Source organism: Pholis gunnellus, assembly GCF_910591455.1.
Source record: "Pholis gunnellus genome assembly, chromosome: 21".
Classification (NCBI taxonomy): Eukaryota; Metazoa; Chordata; class Actinopteri; order Perciformes; family Pholidae; genus Pholis; species Pholis gunnellus.
Window position 1 is genome coordinate 4,403,867 of NC_136548.1, and position 15,902 is coordinate 4,419,768.

General features: G+C 45.8%; 2 protein-coding genes across 4 annotated transcripts; one reads left to right on the top strand and one right to left on the bottom strand.

The window, feature by feature from the left end:
• Positions 1-150: 150 nt before the first annotated feature.
• Positions 151-9,776, bottom strand: vps35l (VPS35 endosomal protein sorting factor like). Its single transcript, XM_079183045.1, has 30 exons — positions 9,732-9,776; positions 9,243-9,342; positions 8,841-9,011; positions 8,481-8,600; positions 8,376-8,400; positions 7,936-8,015; positions 7,510-7,638; positions 7,285-7,369; positions 7,145-7,201; positions 6,934-7,030; positions 6,708-6,755; positions 6,427-6,520; positions 5,955-6,155; positions 5,826-5,872; positions 5,163-5,274; positions 4,869-4,985; positions 4,731-4,784; positions 4,557-4,637; positions 4,405-4,467; positions 4,200-4,285; positions 4,020-4,100; positions 3,681-3,744; positions 2,857-2,955; positions 2,689-2,766; positions 2,429-2,543; positions 2,059-2,198; positions 1,726-1,891; positions 1,401-1,519; positions 1,117-1,266; positions 151-970 (listed from the first exon to the last, which is right to left on the bottom strand). Exons 1-30 carry the CDS (start codon positions 9,746-9,748, stop codon positions 872-874), a joined length of 2,895 nt encoding a protein of 964 aa, XP_079039171.1. The 5' UTR covers positions 9,749-9,776; the 3' UTR covers positions 151-871.
• Positions 9,777-10,259: 483 nt separating this feature from the next.
• zdhhc16b (zDHHC palmitoyltransferase 16b) lies at positions 10,260-15,336 on the top strand. 3 transcript variants are annotated; one of them, XM_079182592.1, is made up of 10 exons: positions 10,260-10,383; positions 12,655-12,980; positions 13,082-13,276; positions 13,576-13,664; positions 13,755-13,783; positions 13,901-14,034; positions 14,339-14,424; positions 14,515-14,638; positions 14,796-14,866; positions 15,219-15,336. In XM_079182592.1, exons 2-10 carry the CDS (start codon positions 12,687-12,689, stop codon positions 15,319-15,321), a joined length of 1,125 nt encoding a protein of 374 aa, XP_079038718.1. In that variant the 5' UTR covers positions 10,260-10,383; positions 12,655-12,686; the 3' UTR covers positions 15,322-15,336. The 3 variants fall into 3 exon arrangements, with proteins under 3 accessions (XP_079038718.1, XP_079038719.1, XP_079038717.1); XM_079182593.1 differs by having other exon boundaries at positions 10,271-10,383; positions 12,659-12,980; XM_079182591.1 differs by having other exon boundaries at positions 10,290-12,980.
• Positions 15,337-15,902: the final 566 nt, after the last annotated feature.

The window sequence follows — 15,902 nt, forward strand, 5'->3', positions numbered from 1 at the left end:
AGTTTGAATACAACAGGGAAGTTCTGCAACAATTGAAGAAACATTATGATCCGGATTGGATTTGTCACATGACCAGAATGTGCTTTTGCAAGATGGATAAGTGATGAGTGCATTTGTTATTGAATAAAACACACAGAGCAAAAGTTGCAATTCAAAATCTTTATCATCATTTGTTGTGAACCCTGAAGCTATAGACATGTATTGTTCATGTTTGCACATGTGTTGAGAGAGTGAGGCATCGTACTGTAAGAGACACAAAATGAAAGGATAGGTCCATCAGAGACAGAGACGACATTTTGATGCACCTGGTATCCGTGTGGACCACGAGGCATTTCCATGTTTTGCATTTAGTTTTAATAGCAGCTCCATCTCCATCTACAATAGTTTGTTTAACGACTGCAGTTCACAGCCATTACTATGGCAGGAAGAGGTTTCATTCTCAGAAGAACACTAAACAGTTAAAGCTACTCTGTTGTGGTGTCATCTGGTAACCTCACAATTAGTCCAGCAGAAGAGATCGGTTCCCATAAGTACCTGCATGGACATAACGCATAACACATTGTGGTCTTATAATATAAAATAATCTACACACATATATATTTAATCGTCCTATAACAGTGTGCAAGTAGTTTCTATTTTTAGGATTCAAAATGGCATAAACAAGGAATTGTGGCACAAGACCCTCTACAATTGTTATTTATTTTATTTGATATTGGTCCAAACCAATTGATAATATTTAGTGCTAAAATGCACCGAAAAATTCACAAAGTGTCCTCAAGCTAAATACATTCAGGCATGTTTTCTTCTTCTTTGTGCTTCTGGTTATCTTTTATTTACACAAACATGATACGGAGGTTGCGGAGGCTGACGTTCAGGTGCAGGACTGAAGGGCCAGCCTCTGGACTGTCTCTGACAGGTGGGTCATGTCAGCCTGCTGAGCCTGGTGTTTGATGTACTCAAGGGTTCTGGCCTGGAGCAGAGAGAGGAGACAGGCTGCATTCACTGAAATGAATGAGACTGTAATCTGGACAAAGTGCAGAAAACATTCAAAACAGTTCTGGGTGCAGCTGCTTGAGAAATCTAGTGATTGTGTTAGAGGTGTGGGTGTGAACTCACTGAGACTCGAGTCTCACAGTGTCCGTGTTTGTGGCTGAGGTTCCACAGGTTGACGGCCAGCTGGCTCAGCTTGTTGTTCCTCAGGTCCCCATGAGCCAGCAGGACACCGAACAGGGAAAAGGCCATGGCACCTTGACGCCGTGTGCTCTGCTGCAAGAGGGCAAAACGATGGTGGTGTTTTTCGTTATTAGATAGAAATCAGCTTCTGAGGAAAATTAAGGTGCAGCATGAGGGAAAAAAAGAAAACCGTCTTGCTGGTGGCAGTGAGCCGCTTTCTGCCTCACCTCGTCCCGACAGAGGGTCTTCAGATGGTCCAGGATCTGTCCGATCAGAGTCTCACACAGCTTGTTGATCTCCGATAGAAACTTGGGGTCTCCTCCGTAAAGTGTCTCATTGGAGTCGACTGGGACCAGGAAAGACGAGAAGGTTAAATTTAGCTGGACATACGCTCACAGAACATCCCTCTACAAACCACCACAACTTCCAAAGAAGCGGAACAGTAACAGTGTTGCTGGATTTGTCTTTTAGCAAAAAAAGAAAACAAACACGGGCAGTCATTTGGATTTCACTGTATCTGAGATATTCTAATGACGCTGTGTGTACATGGACCTTTAGGGATGGAGTAGAGGTATGTTTCTTGGCTCATGGCAGCCAGCAGGGGCAGAGCGCTGATGTAGACCCGCACCTTGGCGTCACTGTTGTCCTCCCAGGTGTAATCCTGCACCATGTTGAGCAAACCGCGGACTAGGTAGAGGACGCCATGCTCCGGATGGTCCTGAAAACACATTTAACACACATGCACATGTTGGGGCTGCTGGTTTGGTACTTCATCTCCTTCGACTCGCACCCACATCACAACTCCGAACTGAGCCGTTTGTTTCCGCTTTAGATGGCTTTCCTCATATTTCTCTTCTAAAAAGGCTGTGGAAGGGATTGTGTTACCGGGACAACCAGCAGCGTAGCCAGGAAGTTGTTGATGAAGTCCAGCAGGAAGCCCTCAGAAGAGCGATGTTTCCCCTCCACGTTGATGGAGCGAGGGACCTCCGGGAGAAGACTGACCGCTGCTTTTAGGAAAGCATCCGCTGGAGGTGCGGAAAGCAGGAGGGAGAGAGGGAGGAGGCAGCAAGGAATGAATGAGGATGGGAGGGAAACAATAAAAAAGGAGAGAGAAAATAAAGAGGGAAGAGAGGGAAGAATTGGAGAGGACAAAAAAAAAAAAAGAACGTGAAGAATTGCTGAAAATTGACCTGAAATTGAATGTGCCCTGAATTCTTACACCTTGTGTAAAATGTGAAAGGAAGCAGCTGCTCACCCTGGGAGAGACACTGATTTGCCAACGCAACCTGACCAGACAGCAAGTAAAGGCTGAGACGGCTGAAGATGCTGCTGAGAGACGGGATGGTGATGAAACTGTAGGCAGCGCACGCCTGGGAGGAAAGGGGAACGATAACAGTCCTTGAGTCAAAAGCATCCGAAATCTGAAGCCAACGTTACGCGGGCCCGGCTGAAATCTCATCCCCGTGGGATCTCGCGGTGGCCTGCAGTGATCAGATGCCGTGCGTGTCCACTCACCCTGACGAAGGCCGCCGTTTTGCGGGAGTGACTCCCTCTCATCACCCTACTGGTCTCCATCGCCAGCTGGTTCACCGTCTAGGAAACGACAGGGAGAACACTGAGGATGCTGCGTGCGTGTGCGTGTGCATGCAACGTTGAACGCGCAAACATGGGATTTGTACTGACGTGAATGAGCTGCACCAGCACTGACTCCAGGTTACAGAAGGTGGCTCGTGCCTCCACACAGAAACTCAACTGCTGCTCGAAGTCTCGACCAAAAGAAACCTGAACACGATGAAGGGCACACAGGCAGAATGTGTGAGTGTCAAGAAGAGAGAAAAGAGTTCTTACAGATTTACTTAAAGAGAGTCATGAATTGACTGCTGCATTGGTCAAAAATCACAACACGTTCCAAACATTTAGAGCTCAAAAGAAATATTTATCGGTATAGTTTACTCCTTTGTGCCATATAGCTCCATTATTTTCTTTTAAAGATTTGTTTTTTTGGGGGGGGGGGGGTCGAGCCTCGACCCTGCCTATATTTGACAGACGACAGTGTAGCGATGGGGGCCAGAAAGCGAGGGGGTGTGACATGTAACATCGCAGTTATAAGCGTGCACTGTAACCACTTGGCTACCAAGGTGCTCCATAGAGTTTCATTGTTTTAAAAATATGTTAAATGTGTACTGAGTGACAGGTTTCTTCATTTCCATGAACCTGGGCTTTGTAGTTTATTTGATTCAAATCCAGAAATAATCACAAGAGCTCCAAATGTGTATTAATCTGCAGCTGAAAATAGTCCCCAACAAATACGCTATTTCCTACTGATTGGGTAACGTTTCCTAAACACTACCATGCCACCAGCTTTTTTTAAGGACATCATTTAACCTTTAAAAAAAAGGAACCATTTAGTAATGTTACCGTAAGAGTTACTAATGAATAATTGGTTTGGTTGACCGTGAACACCGGCCTTATTTCTAAACCACAGACGAAGGTCTGAGGAGTCTCACCATGCGGATGAAGCCGATGATCAGCAGAGCCAGAGATCTTTTCTCGTCCTCCAGAGTGAGAGCGCTGCAATACAGAGAGCGAACAGCTGAGTGAAGGCTGCTGCCAGGCGGGTCAACAGACGGCAGATGAAACATCTGTCCATATTCACAAGCTACATTTAAAGAACTGAAACTATGAAAAAAAAAAGAAGGTGTTTAAAATCCCTGACAATAACTAAAATCTAAATTATTATTGAAATAATGACAAAATAACAAATTCCCCGAGCCCCTAATAGACAACTACAGAGGTAATTATAAGTATATCACAAACACACACACACACACACACAAATACCCTACTTGACAGAGTCGTGCATGGTCTTGCAGATGTGCAACATGGCGTTCAGGATAACCGGGTCCCTGGTGGGCTCTTCTTGGTGTCTGCAGCAGATGGAGACCAATTAGAAGTCCAACAGTTGTAATTTTCTTTGTCACAGATAAATCTCATTCATCAAACTCCGTCTCTGAGGTGGCTCTCACCTGATGAAGATCTCCATGATGGACCTGCACACCTCCACCCTCACACTGTCCTTCTGGAACATGTCTAGAAACGGCAGGAAGCGCTCCTGGGGAACGGAAAGATCGGGGGACATTGTGGAATGTGGCACGATAAAAGGCCGCTTATTTCAGGCCTCCAGAATGCTAACTTTGTGGTGGTGCGTATCTTGAAGAGGCGGTCGCTCACCATGGAGAAGAGGACGGAGAAGTCGTGGAAGTAGGTGAGGATCTTCCTGATCACTGACTGCAGCTGGAGGCGGAACAAGACAAGGCAAGAGTCAACACAGAGCACACGGCAGGAGGAGGCAGAAAGGTTCCGTTAGCCAATGAGCTGCTAACCTGAGGATACGCATCCTCAAACGCCCGGTCAGGGGTCATATGTTTGATGACGTCAGCCAGAACGGTGTTGACCTCACGTTTCTGAGAGCCAAGAGACAAAAAAAATAATAAAAAAGGTGAACTTTAAGGAACAAAAGGTGTTACAACTCCTCCTCCCTGCGGTGCGTTACTCACGGAGAAGTGTCGGCAGGTGAACTCCACCCAGATCTCGGCACAGTTGACGTAATCCTAAACACAGCAAACAATCACAGACACAGTCACAACCTGAACGTGCACACCTGTGTGAGAGCAGCATCGTCCTTCCTACAGTACCTGGGGGCTGCGGACTTTGGTGACGACCTTCCAGGCTTCATTAAGGATCGTCAGCCGTTCAGATTCTGGGGGGTCGGCACAGGCCAGACTGCGACCCAGAGATCCAAACAACAGATGCTGGAGAGAGAACGACAATCAAGCTTCCAATTTATATTCTAAGCACATTTAGACTACTTAAACCCACACCTCATTGGGACAGGAGACATTTCATAAACTCCCAAGCTTTGCTGTAATATCCCTTCACATATTTACATTTACTGGACCAGCGTATCATAAGTGTTCACGCCCTCTGACCTTTGGGAAGCCGGCTTCGTCGCAGTCTTTGATCATCCCGATGAAGTCGGTGGCTCTGGCCGCGACAAACTCTGGCCTGAACGCCCTCATGACTGAATTCAGCAGCAAAGCACTATGGGGAAACAGGAACACGTTGTAATCTTTGCGGTTAAAGGGACATTTTATTTGACTGAAACCAGAAGCTATTGAAACACTTGAGTAAAAAGCTGCGTAAAACTTTTGGCGAGTGCATTGTGTTCTTCTTCTGTTAATTAAAATGGATTTTTAAGGACTGGTTCCCAATCGTTTTGACTTTTCAATCGTGAAAAAAGGAAGCAATGTGGTCTTGCGAATGCTTAACAAGCACATTTTTAAAAATATATCATTCTTTAATAATAAAAAAAGCAACCGTTATATAAGTTTGAGAAAGTGTTTTCCTGTTGTCCTTCCCTGTTGATCATCGTACCATATCACAGATCAGAAAGACAAATCTTCAAGATTTGATTCAATCTGACTCATCTGACACGAGGTAGAAAGACGATACACATCGAAATATATATTTCGCTCCTGAGGAAAATGAAGACGTTGTACTTCCTGTTCAGAAGCGCGTTACCTTTCACCAACAGGAAAGAAGCCTCCAAATGAAATCCACCTCATTATGACCGTGTCTGTAAAAGCACTCACTTGTTCCCCAGCTTCTTGCATCTCTCCATCATCTCCGTTAGCAGTGGCTGACATGGAAACACAAACAGCATTAAAAACACACGTTCCGAAAAAAGGGAAGCTTAATAAGTTCAGAGTGTGACTGCGTGCCTCTGGAGCTCTGTGGGCGATGCACTGCAGGATCCAGTTGATGGCGGGCGAATAAAGCGTCAGGTACTCGGGCACCTCCACCCTCTGCAGGACCAGCTGGTTCTGGACGCTCTCGCTGCTGATCTGCCGGAAGGCGCCCAGCAGGTCGAAGAAGTTGCGGTTCAGGCTGTCCTTCAGGTGGGGGGCGACTTCCATGCCCACCTGGAGGGAGAGAGCACCGTTATCTCTGGGCCCAGACCGCCCTCGACCAAACATAAAGTTACTCCTTTGCTGGTTGACATTTAAGTGTAAGCTAAATTATAGATTCATAACAAAAAATACTTTCATTCATCAGACATTCAACTAAAACGACACTGTTTTCATTTCACTACCGCCCCCCCCCCCCCCCCCAATAGGAAATGAAAATGAGCCGACGGATAAGAAAAGGCTCAGAATCAGGAGAGAAAAGTGGAAAGACGTGAGCATGTCTCACCCTGCAGAGGTAAGCTCTGGCGTACGCCGCCACCAGGGGGTCTCCGATCCCTCTGATCATGGCCGTCAACCGGGGGAGCGTCTCCTGAATCCCGCTGTGAAGGGCGGAGGGACAGAAAGGGACTACTTTGTTGGTCCGTTGTAACAAAATATATCCACAAATCTTTCAAATAACCATCCAAATGGTAATTCTGACGGATCAGATAGCTTGGAGCAAGTAAAAGGCAGAATATCAAAATAACATCGAAGCTAAACGCATTATGCGTAGAAAAAAAAACTAACCATTTGTTCAGGAAGCGGTTGCACTTGAGAATGGCAGCCTCGACGTATCTGTTCGCAGAGGTCAAAGAGTCAAATTTCTACATGAGGGAAGGAGTGTGTCTTTGACGATCAAGGGATCTCACGGAGACAAACGTAAGATGTAGCGTTATGAGAAGATACTCTCTGACAAACTGATTTATTAGCAGATTTAAGCTGCGACGCACTGCTGATGGTGGGAAAAGGATACAATCTGGGCAGGAGCTCTCTGATGGACGCGATCTTGAAGAACCAGTTGAGGCACGTCTCCTTGGCCGTGTCGTTCACATCGTCGACTGTGAACGAGTCTGAGGAGGGAGCCAGAGACAGACACGGACAATAACACCCATCACCTCAGAAGCTTGAAAAAAAAAAAAAAAAAGAAGGTTTGACTGGATTTTTTTCGAGAGTCTTCTCCGTACCTGGTAGGGGTCGCGGGTCTGAACACATGGTCCAGATTCTGTCGTACACCAGCCGGCCTACAGACGAGAGAGACTGCGGTCAGACAAACTAGTAATGTCTTTGTTACTGAACTGAGAGATACGAGGTGTTCTTTACGCACCGAAAGTGTCGAGGATATCAGTGATGAGGACAAACTTGCTGGGGTAGAACTGGATCACCGAGGTGTCGGACAGAAGCTTCGAGCACTTGGAAAACAGATCACAGATCAGTGTTTATGTTTTTTTTTTCTTATATCCAGAGGTGAGAGAGGTAGTTAACGTGACTGAAGGAGCATAAAGGGTTTTTCTCTCCATTCTTTTTGGTGCGTTTTCAACTGCTGGGTTACCTGGATGACGATCTTCAGGGCTTTGACCTTCTGGTCCGAGGCCCAGGCCTCCTTCAGGGACTGGTTCAGCTCCTCGATGCGGTTGGCGTAATCCTGCTGGGAGAGGTTCAGCAGCTCTTTCTGGGAACCCTGCACACGCACACGCACACGCACACGCACACGCACACGCACACGCACACACACACACGCACACAAAAACAAGTCAGTCCAAAACACATCGGTGCACTAATATGGATTCTCTCTGCTTTGCTAGAATAATGTTTACTTCAATGAAAATCTATTGTGTTGATGGATTTTTTGCAGCTTGTTTAAGCACCAACAGAGACAGTCAAAGTGTGCCGTGAAAGTAAGTACAGTGTACGCATGCAAAACACAAGTAATAGAGCATTTGGTGACAGATGATTTGCTATTTAGACAAGAAGGTACCTCCTCCAGATCGTCCAGTTCCTCCAGGCGAGTTCGAACTTTCTCTGAAACAGCGGAGGATCCTGGACTTGGGGCTTTTCCTACGGCGACAACAGGAGTGACGTGTTTAGCGTTTGACCAAAGTAAAAGACACACACACAGACTCTGTGTTGCACAACACTGATACATTACGGGCTTATCAAGTTGACACGGCGAACACGTCACAGAGGCGTATTTACATGCGTTTCTGTTTCTACCCAACGAATTCAAGTCAATGATTAATTCTCCTTTCAGCTCTGGTTTGGTCTCCACCAACTCCTGAGAAAGAACATCTGGCTCTTTGGCTGCTAGGTCCCCTATGTTCACCAGCCAGTGGCTAACTGTGTGTGTGTCCACTGAGCGTATGTGAGTTTGTGCTGTGTGAATGAAGTTGTTACGATGAATACGAATGCAGGTCTTACCTCGGTCCGAACCCATGAAAAGATTCTGTGAAGACAAAGAAATTGGAATGAGGTTTCTGTTCAAAGAACCAGAACAACTTGCTGTTATGGTGGAGGACGACTCACAATTGAGAGCTTCTCAGTGGTGGTGAACCTTGCCAGGATCTCCCCACGTTTCGACAACCAGGGCTCAAATTCTGGTCCAACCGCCTCTTCCTCCTTCTCCTTCCTCTTCCTCCCGAGGTCCTGGAAGCACAACATCTCTCCTTAAAAAAAAAACAGGTGTGGGTATCATCTTATTTCCACTTCTGGGTGTGTCACATAGAGTTCGACTAATGATAGTTTCTGAATGTCAGTAACAATAAATATGTATCCAAGCTGCCAATAGCTGATGTTTCCAATGGTTCCGTGCAATTTCATGTTCAAAAAAGAAAGAAATCAGAGCAGAAAAGCTTTTGGAACAGCATTTGTCTCAGTGTTACAAACCCCAGTGGAGGCGCTGTGTGACATGGCAGGAGCCTCACTGGCAAACATAGAGAGGGGGTCGGTCCCGTCCAGCATGGAGCTGAGGGGGTCCGGGGGCACCGAGGAGGAAGAGGAGGAGGACGAGGAGGTGCTGCCTTTACGAGCCCCGCGGCGGGTCTTTGTATCGGTCACCTGGGTAGAGAGGAGAAGGGAAGGTCACAGCTGTTAAAGGGACAGCAAAGTAAATGCAAGAAACATCCGAATCGCAATTTTAACAACCTGAACAGTAGATTTAAATTTCTGTCAAATAACATAATAGGTTGTGTTTAACTATGCTGACGGTGGAACGAGTGCAGACGCTGTGATGTTGTGACAGTGGGGTGTATGATGAGGCTGATCAGTAGTTACAAGAGAAATGTCTACCATGATGGGTTTGAGGGGGTGATAGTCTCCAAACTCAACCAGAGCAGCCTCAGGACGACACCTCTGCAGCTCTGCGTCATAGTTGCGTCCGCTGGATCGCCTTAGTAAACAACACACACAGACAGGAGGCCAGATTCAGTCTGAGGTCTCTCACTATACACACTCACCATAGAGAGCACACTGTTTATTTACCAACAGCTGTTACAACTGATGCTAACACTAATAACGTTTACACTTCAGCATAGGCTTTGCAACCAAAGGGGACATTTGATTCAAGGCCAGAGCCATAAAACCACTTGTTCATTCAGCATTTGATTGGTAATGTTATGTTGACAACCTGCAAAAGGTTGACATTTCATTTGGCACGATCATTATAATCAATCTCGCGATACTACATGAACGTTCTCAAAATATGCACTTAAAATACACGATTTAAGGAATTGTATATTGATGAAACGGAGTTTTCTAAAATAGAAAAGAACATCTTACCACTGCACCGCAGCCATTTTTTTTTACAATCACATGACACCTCAGTACTTCCTGGTTATGGCAACTTTTGGGAATGCGCCGTTATTGGTTATAAATGGGCGGTCTGTTGAATATTAATTATTGTCGTCACACAGGACTGATGCTGTGAATACATGACAGAATGTTATTTTAAACCCATAACAACGACAGCGTGAGTTAAGATACGTGTTAATGAACCCTTCGAGCAAAATACGACTTCATTACCCAGAACACATTGCGCGCTCTCAAGCAAGCTGCACCGACGAGTCGAAGAAGAAGAGTTGCCACTTCGGAATAATTGTTTTGGACACTAAACCCATTTTTGAGGAACTTTACGTTGTATAACGTGCAACTTGGAGTTTCTCAACCAAACTTATTTAACTTTAGTGTAACAAGTAGTTGACTTCACTACTAAATTAACTCAAAATGTTCTCTCGTGACCAGTTTAGCCGGAAGACTTCTCCACTTGCCACTGCTGAGTGAAACTTGTGTTCAATAGACGATCTTTGTAAGCACCGCCGCTTCTTGCTGTGGGTAACTCTCCTGCAGTCAGTGGAGACCATGGCTAACAGTTTAGCCTGACCATGACCTGACCGTACTGCTGCAGACCTGTCCGCACACTTCACCTGACCAGGTACAGAACGTCAGTTGTTGAGTTTAGTACGAGCTGGAGAGCTGTATTAATAACAAATGAGTCCACTGTGGGCGGGTGGCAGCTAGCTGGAGGCAGCTAGCAGCAACGATACAGCAAATAGCAAAGCAGGACACATTGGAGCAAAGGGATGGATGCTTTATTTCACTGTTTGAGAGATTACAAGATTATGAAACTGAATAGTATTAATCATTCGGTCAGTGTGAACTATCATAATGTGGATTTATCAAATCATCTCAGTCTTCGATTGCATTTCTACAAAGGTGACATTCTCTGCTGGTTAAGAGCTACAATGACAATAGCATGTAGGCTACTGACAACCAAAATACTACACAACACATGTTATACTTGTATATAGTATAACTATGATCTGGCTGTTGGTGCTTTCACTCAGTATCCAATCTAATCCACAGGAGTGGACCATATAATCCGGAGGGCATTAATGTCACATTCATGCTCAAATGGTGGAATTCTGTATTAATTTCACAGATAAATTACATAGTTTCAAACAGCTGCACCACTTGACTGTAATGTGGCTATATAGACTGGGAAACAAATAACTTACAATAGTTAAATCATGATATTTGTCATCATAAATAAGTTTTCTCTCGGCAACAATTCATATTTGAGTCTATGAAATATAGAAGAATGTCCATTTAACTTCCCAAAACCCTTCAGGATAGTGTCTGCCGTAATAGTCAGAATAGTGGGCAATTAGTTTTCTGTTGATTGATTAATTGATTTGTTTGAATCACACGATCCTGATCACCATAACCTCACACACCACATCAACATACTACTACGGATTGAGTCCACCCAGCTGTTGGAGATGTATTGGCATTGTATGGCATTTCCTCATGAATACTTATTTGTTAAGTATATACAAGATCAATAATGAATTCATGTCTACTGCATACATGTCAAGAAGGGTGTCATAGTGACTCCAGTCTTCAGACTATTTTACATGAAAAACACCAGCATGTGGATCTCAGATGATTCACATATTTGCATGAACATTATGATGATGATGATCATCAATAATTGATCCTATTGAGAGAGACTGAGTCACAGTGATCCTCTTTTCTTCTCAAACCAGATTTAGGGCAGCGGGTTGCCATAGAGACCTGCGGTGCCCTGCTGTGTTCTGTCTGTCACTGAATATTATATGCAAATTAATATCAACGGTCCCAGTTAGTGCAGCCGACAGCCCGTCTGCACGACGAGCGGAGGCTCTGCTGCGTGCGTGTAGACGGTGCTTTATTCTTAATATATATTTATTCACAAAACAACTCGCCCTCTGGGAAATCGCTGTGTGCATTTTTACGAAGATTTATAATGTTAAATGGTCCAAATGAGATCGATTGATTACAAGACTCTTCAAGAAATTTCGAAATTTAAGCAAAAGTAAAAAAAAAAAGAAGAATATTGGTGCGTTGTTGCAGCCCTAAACATAACTTGTTCTGTGGCGATTCCTAACTTTGTATCCATTTCTTTCCTCTGCTGGATATGGGCTTCCATGCAGAACTCATCTGGTGTTCATCATGATTTGTTAATGTTGCATTCAGCACCTTTTTAATGACGAAAGGAAAACAGTGTCCTCATGTGCGACCTCGACAGATGGCGCGTGTCACATTTACATTATTTATGCAAGATCACTTATTACACTTACTTTTTTTTAAAAAGCTTTTTTTTAAGGATAGTCAAGTTGCAGCTGACGGCAACGAAAGAGGGCAAGTTGTTGACAGTTCTTACTTTCCACTAACGGTCCCTGATTAGCATCTCATTATTCATGGTATCCTATTTGGGAGAACCTGAACAAGCCTTATCCGTGTAACCAATCCTCACTTTCATGAAATGATGCCCTGGATCGGGTAGCTACTTTATTTCCTTCTTAAGATATTGACCCCATCGCGCTTCCCTCCTACAGGGTTACCACTCTGCATCTCCCCTGCAGGCTTTTGGCCTGGAGATGTGGTTTTGCTGTGAATTATTAACAGGAGAAGTTCATTTCTAGGGGCCGATGGGCGTAGCTCAATACCTGGCAGCTCGTGCCCTGTTTTCTTTTGACGGTCGAGTGTCACACAGAGGATACCGGCGCTTTCTAGGAGGGCCGGTTCCCCCCCTGTGCTGCGGCAGAGATGACGGGGGAAAACTCTGCGGCCGTCAGGCTGCGCTACGAAGAGCTGCTCTTTTACGCGGCCTGCGTTTGCAACTGTTGGTCTGTGTGTCTGTGTGTGTGTGTGTGTCTGGAAGGCAGAGTGTGTAGGAGAGGAGGAGGTGGTGGCATGCGTACGGGCAGCAGCATCATCATCAGCAGCAGCAGCACCTGGAGGTGGCAGCTCTCCCGGGCCATGAGGCTGGCTCTGCGCTGGTTCCGGCAGTGCCGCCCGCAGAGAGGAGGCCGAGGCGGGGCGACCGGGACGTGGACCGGCGGCCGGCTGCTGGAGCTGTGGAGCTACAGCAGGCTGCTGCTCAAGTCGCTGTACTTCAACAGCCTCACCAACGGCGACACTCTGCTGGACTGCGCGTTTGAACCCGTCTACTGGATCGTGGACAATGTGACCCGCTGGTTCGGAGCGGTGAGCCTTTGGATCTCTATTCTACCTGTTCTCCACCCCCCCCCCCCCCCCCCCAGAACCTCGTTCCTCACCGTCTCACATCCTCTCTCTCTCTCTCTCAGGTGTTTGTCTGTCTCGTCATACTGCTGATGACGTCGGTTGTGGTCATCATCTACCTGTACGTCCTACCCACAATTCTCAGCACCTACCCTTTGCACTGGGTCGTCTGGCACCTGGGCTGTGGCCACTGGCTTCTCATCATGGTGGTCTTCCATTACTACAAGGCCACCACCACCTCTCCAGGACACTCGCCCAAGGTACTGAACTCCTGCTAGGCCGAGGAGAAAATGCAGACGCGGTGTATGCTAAAAGGTGATGCTTGTTGTTGCCAAGTGGTGTTGGACAAACACCAGATGTGCGATGTTTTTTTTTGTGTGTTTATTTTAACATTGTCATCGCACGATTCAAATATTATTGCATACGGCGTTAGCCTCGTTATTATGAGCATCGCTTTTTTTAATCTGTAGTGCATTGAGCTCTTTTTGTTTCAGTTCGACACTACTGTTGTGAGACAATAATACATCCTCCTCATCTGTGTTTTTTTTGTTTATTTTAGGACAAAATTCATATTCCCTCAGTGTCCATCTGCAAGAAATGCATCACTCCCAAACCGCCCAGGACGCACCACTGCAGCATCTGCAACACGTAAGATAAGCAAGTAATAATCCTCACGTGCAGCTCTTCAGTTTAAAATCAGTGTAAATAATCCCTCATGGTAAATTGTTTATGTTGCAGCTGCATTTTGAAGATGGACCACCACTGTCGTATCCTTCTAACGAGAACCACAGAGAATGCTTTTTTTAAGATTTAAAAAAAATGATTCCAAGTGTTTTGTTTTTGATCCACCGTCTTTGCACACATTGAACTGAACACGTCTCCAGCCTGGCTGAACAACTGCGTGGGCCACTTCAACCAGCGCTACTTCTTCTCCTTCTGCCTGTACATGATGCTGGGCTGCTTCTACTGCAGCGTCAGCAGCAAAGCCTTGTTCCTGGAGGCCTACGGCGCGATAGAGGTGAGGCCGGGACATTGTTCTGTTTATCTATGTTCTGCTGCTGCTATGGGCGCCAGACGGTAGCACGTCAGAAGGCACGAGACGGGCTCGGTTGACGAAAAGAGAAATTGGAGACATGCAAAGGATCTCAGCTTTCTGTTCCAGGACGCTCTTATGTCAAAGGTGCTTTACACACCAGCTGGTAAACAAACAACCTTTGGGCTTTGAATACCAATTAGTTTGACCTCAGAGAGCAGTGAGCTGAAACATCCTGGGATCAGACCTGAAAGTGAAAGGAGTCCGTATTTTCCTGTCCCCCTCTCAGAGATACTATCAGACCCCTCCTCCAACCGAAACCTACACCGAGACCACCGCTCAAAAGAGTGTCATCTTCCTCTGGGTGCTGACCAGGTAAGGACCCCCCCCCCCCCCCCCCCCACCCGCTGTTTAAAGATCAGATAAAGGCTGATGGCATCATGTTGCAATATGTCCTCCGCGCAGCACGGTGTGTGTGGCTCTCGGAGGACTCACCCTCTGGCACAGTATACTCATCAGCAGAGGAGAGACCAGCGTGGAGCGTCACATCAACAACAAAGAGACCAAAAGACTCCGGGAGAAGGGCAAGGTACAAACACTCGTGTACAAATCGGCATTGGACCAGTTGGAGAGCATTCAATCGTACATTTTGAGACCAAAAAAACTTAAATAACATTGTTGACTCTGTAAGTATTTGCTGTAAAAGTACAACATTGAAAATGGCTGTATTTTGTGTTCTAACGCAGGTGTTCAAAAATCCATATCACCATGGTCCAGTGAACAACTGGAAGTTACTGTTGGGTGTGGAAAAAAGGAGGTGAGTTTTTCAGCCGTAGTTGATTTGGTAACGAGCTGTGGTTACCAGGTGCAGATTAATACCACAGAAAACAACAACTCTTTCTATAGAGGCGGTAGTTACAGAAAGTAAACACATTAGGACCATAAGAGGGCGATTTCCTGAAAACCTTTTGTGGATAGTTTGGATTTTTTAAAGTGAGGTTGTATAAGGAACTTATCCAAAAAATATGTTCATTTTAAGTTTACGCTTTATTTAGAATGTTTTCACTGCTTAACCTCGCTGTTAACCCGTTTCTCTTCAAAGCCACCGGACTCCTTTGTCAAAAACATGAACCCTTTTCAGCCAATACGTATTTGTTCTTCCGTTACAGTCACTGGTTCACGCGGGTCCTCTTGCCCTCCAGCCATCTTCCCAACGGGGACGGCATCATGTGGGACTTTTCCTTCACCAGAACAGACCCCATGGCCATCTGATCCTTTCCTCTAAACCATCTCTAGAAGAAGAGAAGCTCCAGCTGCCACAATCACGTAACAAGGAAAAGGAAGCTTTGTGGTTCAACAGGTTTTTGTTGTTGTTGTTGCTGTGTTGGTATTTGCACTTTTAAAAGTGGGAACCACATGGAAACACGCACTAGTGATTTCTCTTTTTAGGATCCGTCTCCGGTCGACTGAAGGTCTCACTAGACCCTCGCCCCGCGACTGAAGCGCTAATTAGATTCATGAATGGTGCTGCTGGCCAGCATAGTTGTGAAGACGACGCCATTCTCCCGTAAAGACTTTTTTTTGTGCGTCTCTCTTTTGACGGAAAATCACGCACCAACACTACAGCCTCTTCTGTGAGATGTAGGACAGAGGGATGAGGTAGTGCGGGACGCGTCGGCGAACACCACAGTCTGCAGGTTACTGCACATTAAAAGTGCTCCGCGTCGCATCTTCAAACGTTCAAACGCAGCACATTGTAAACTAGATTGATCCGCCATCTTATTGCAGTCGCACTGTCAACGTCTTTCAGATATGAGACGGAGGTAAAATGAGTTTTGATTTCCATTTGACTT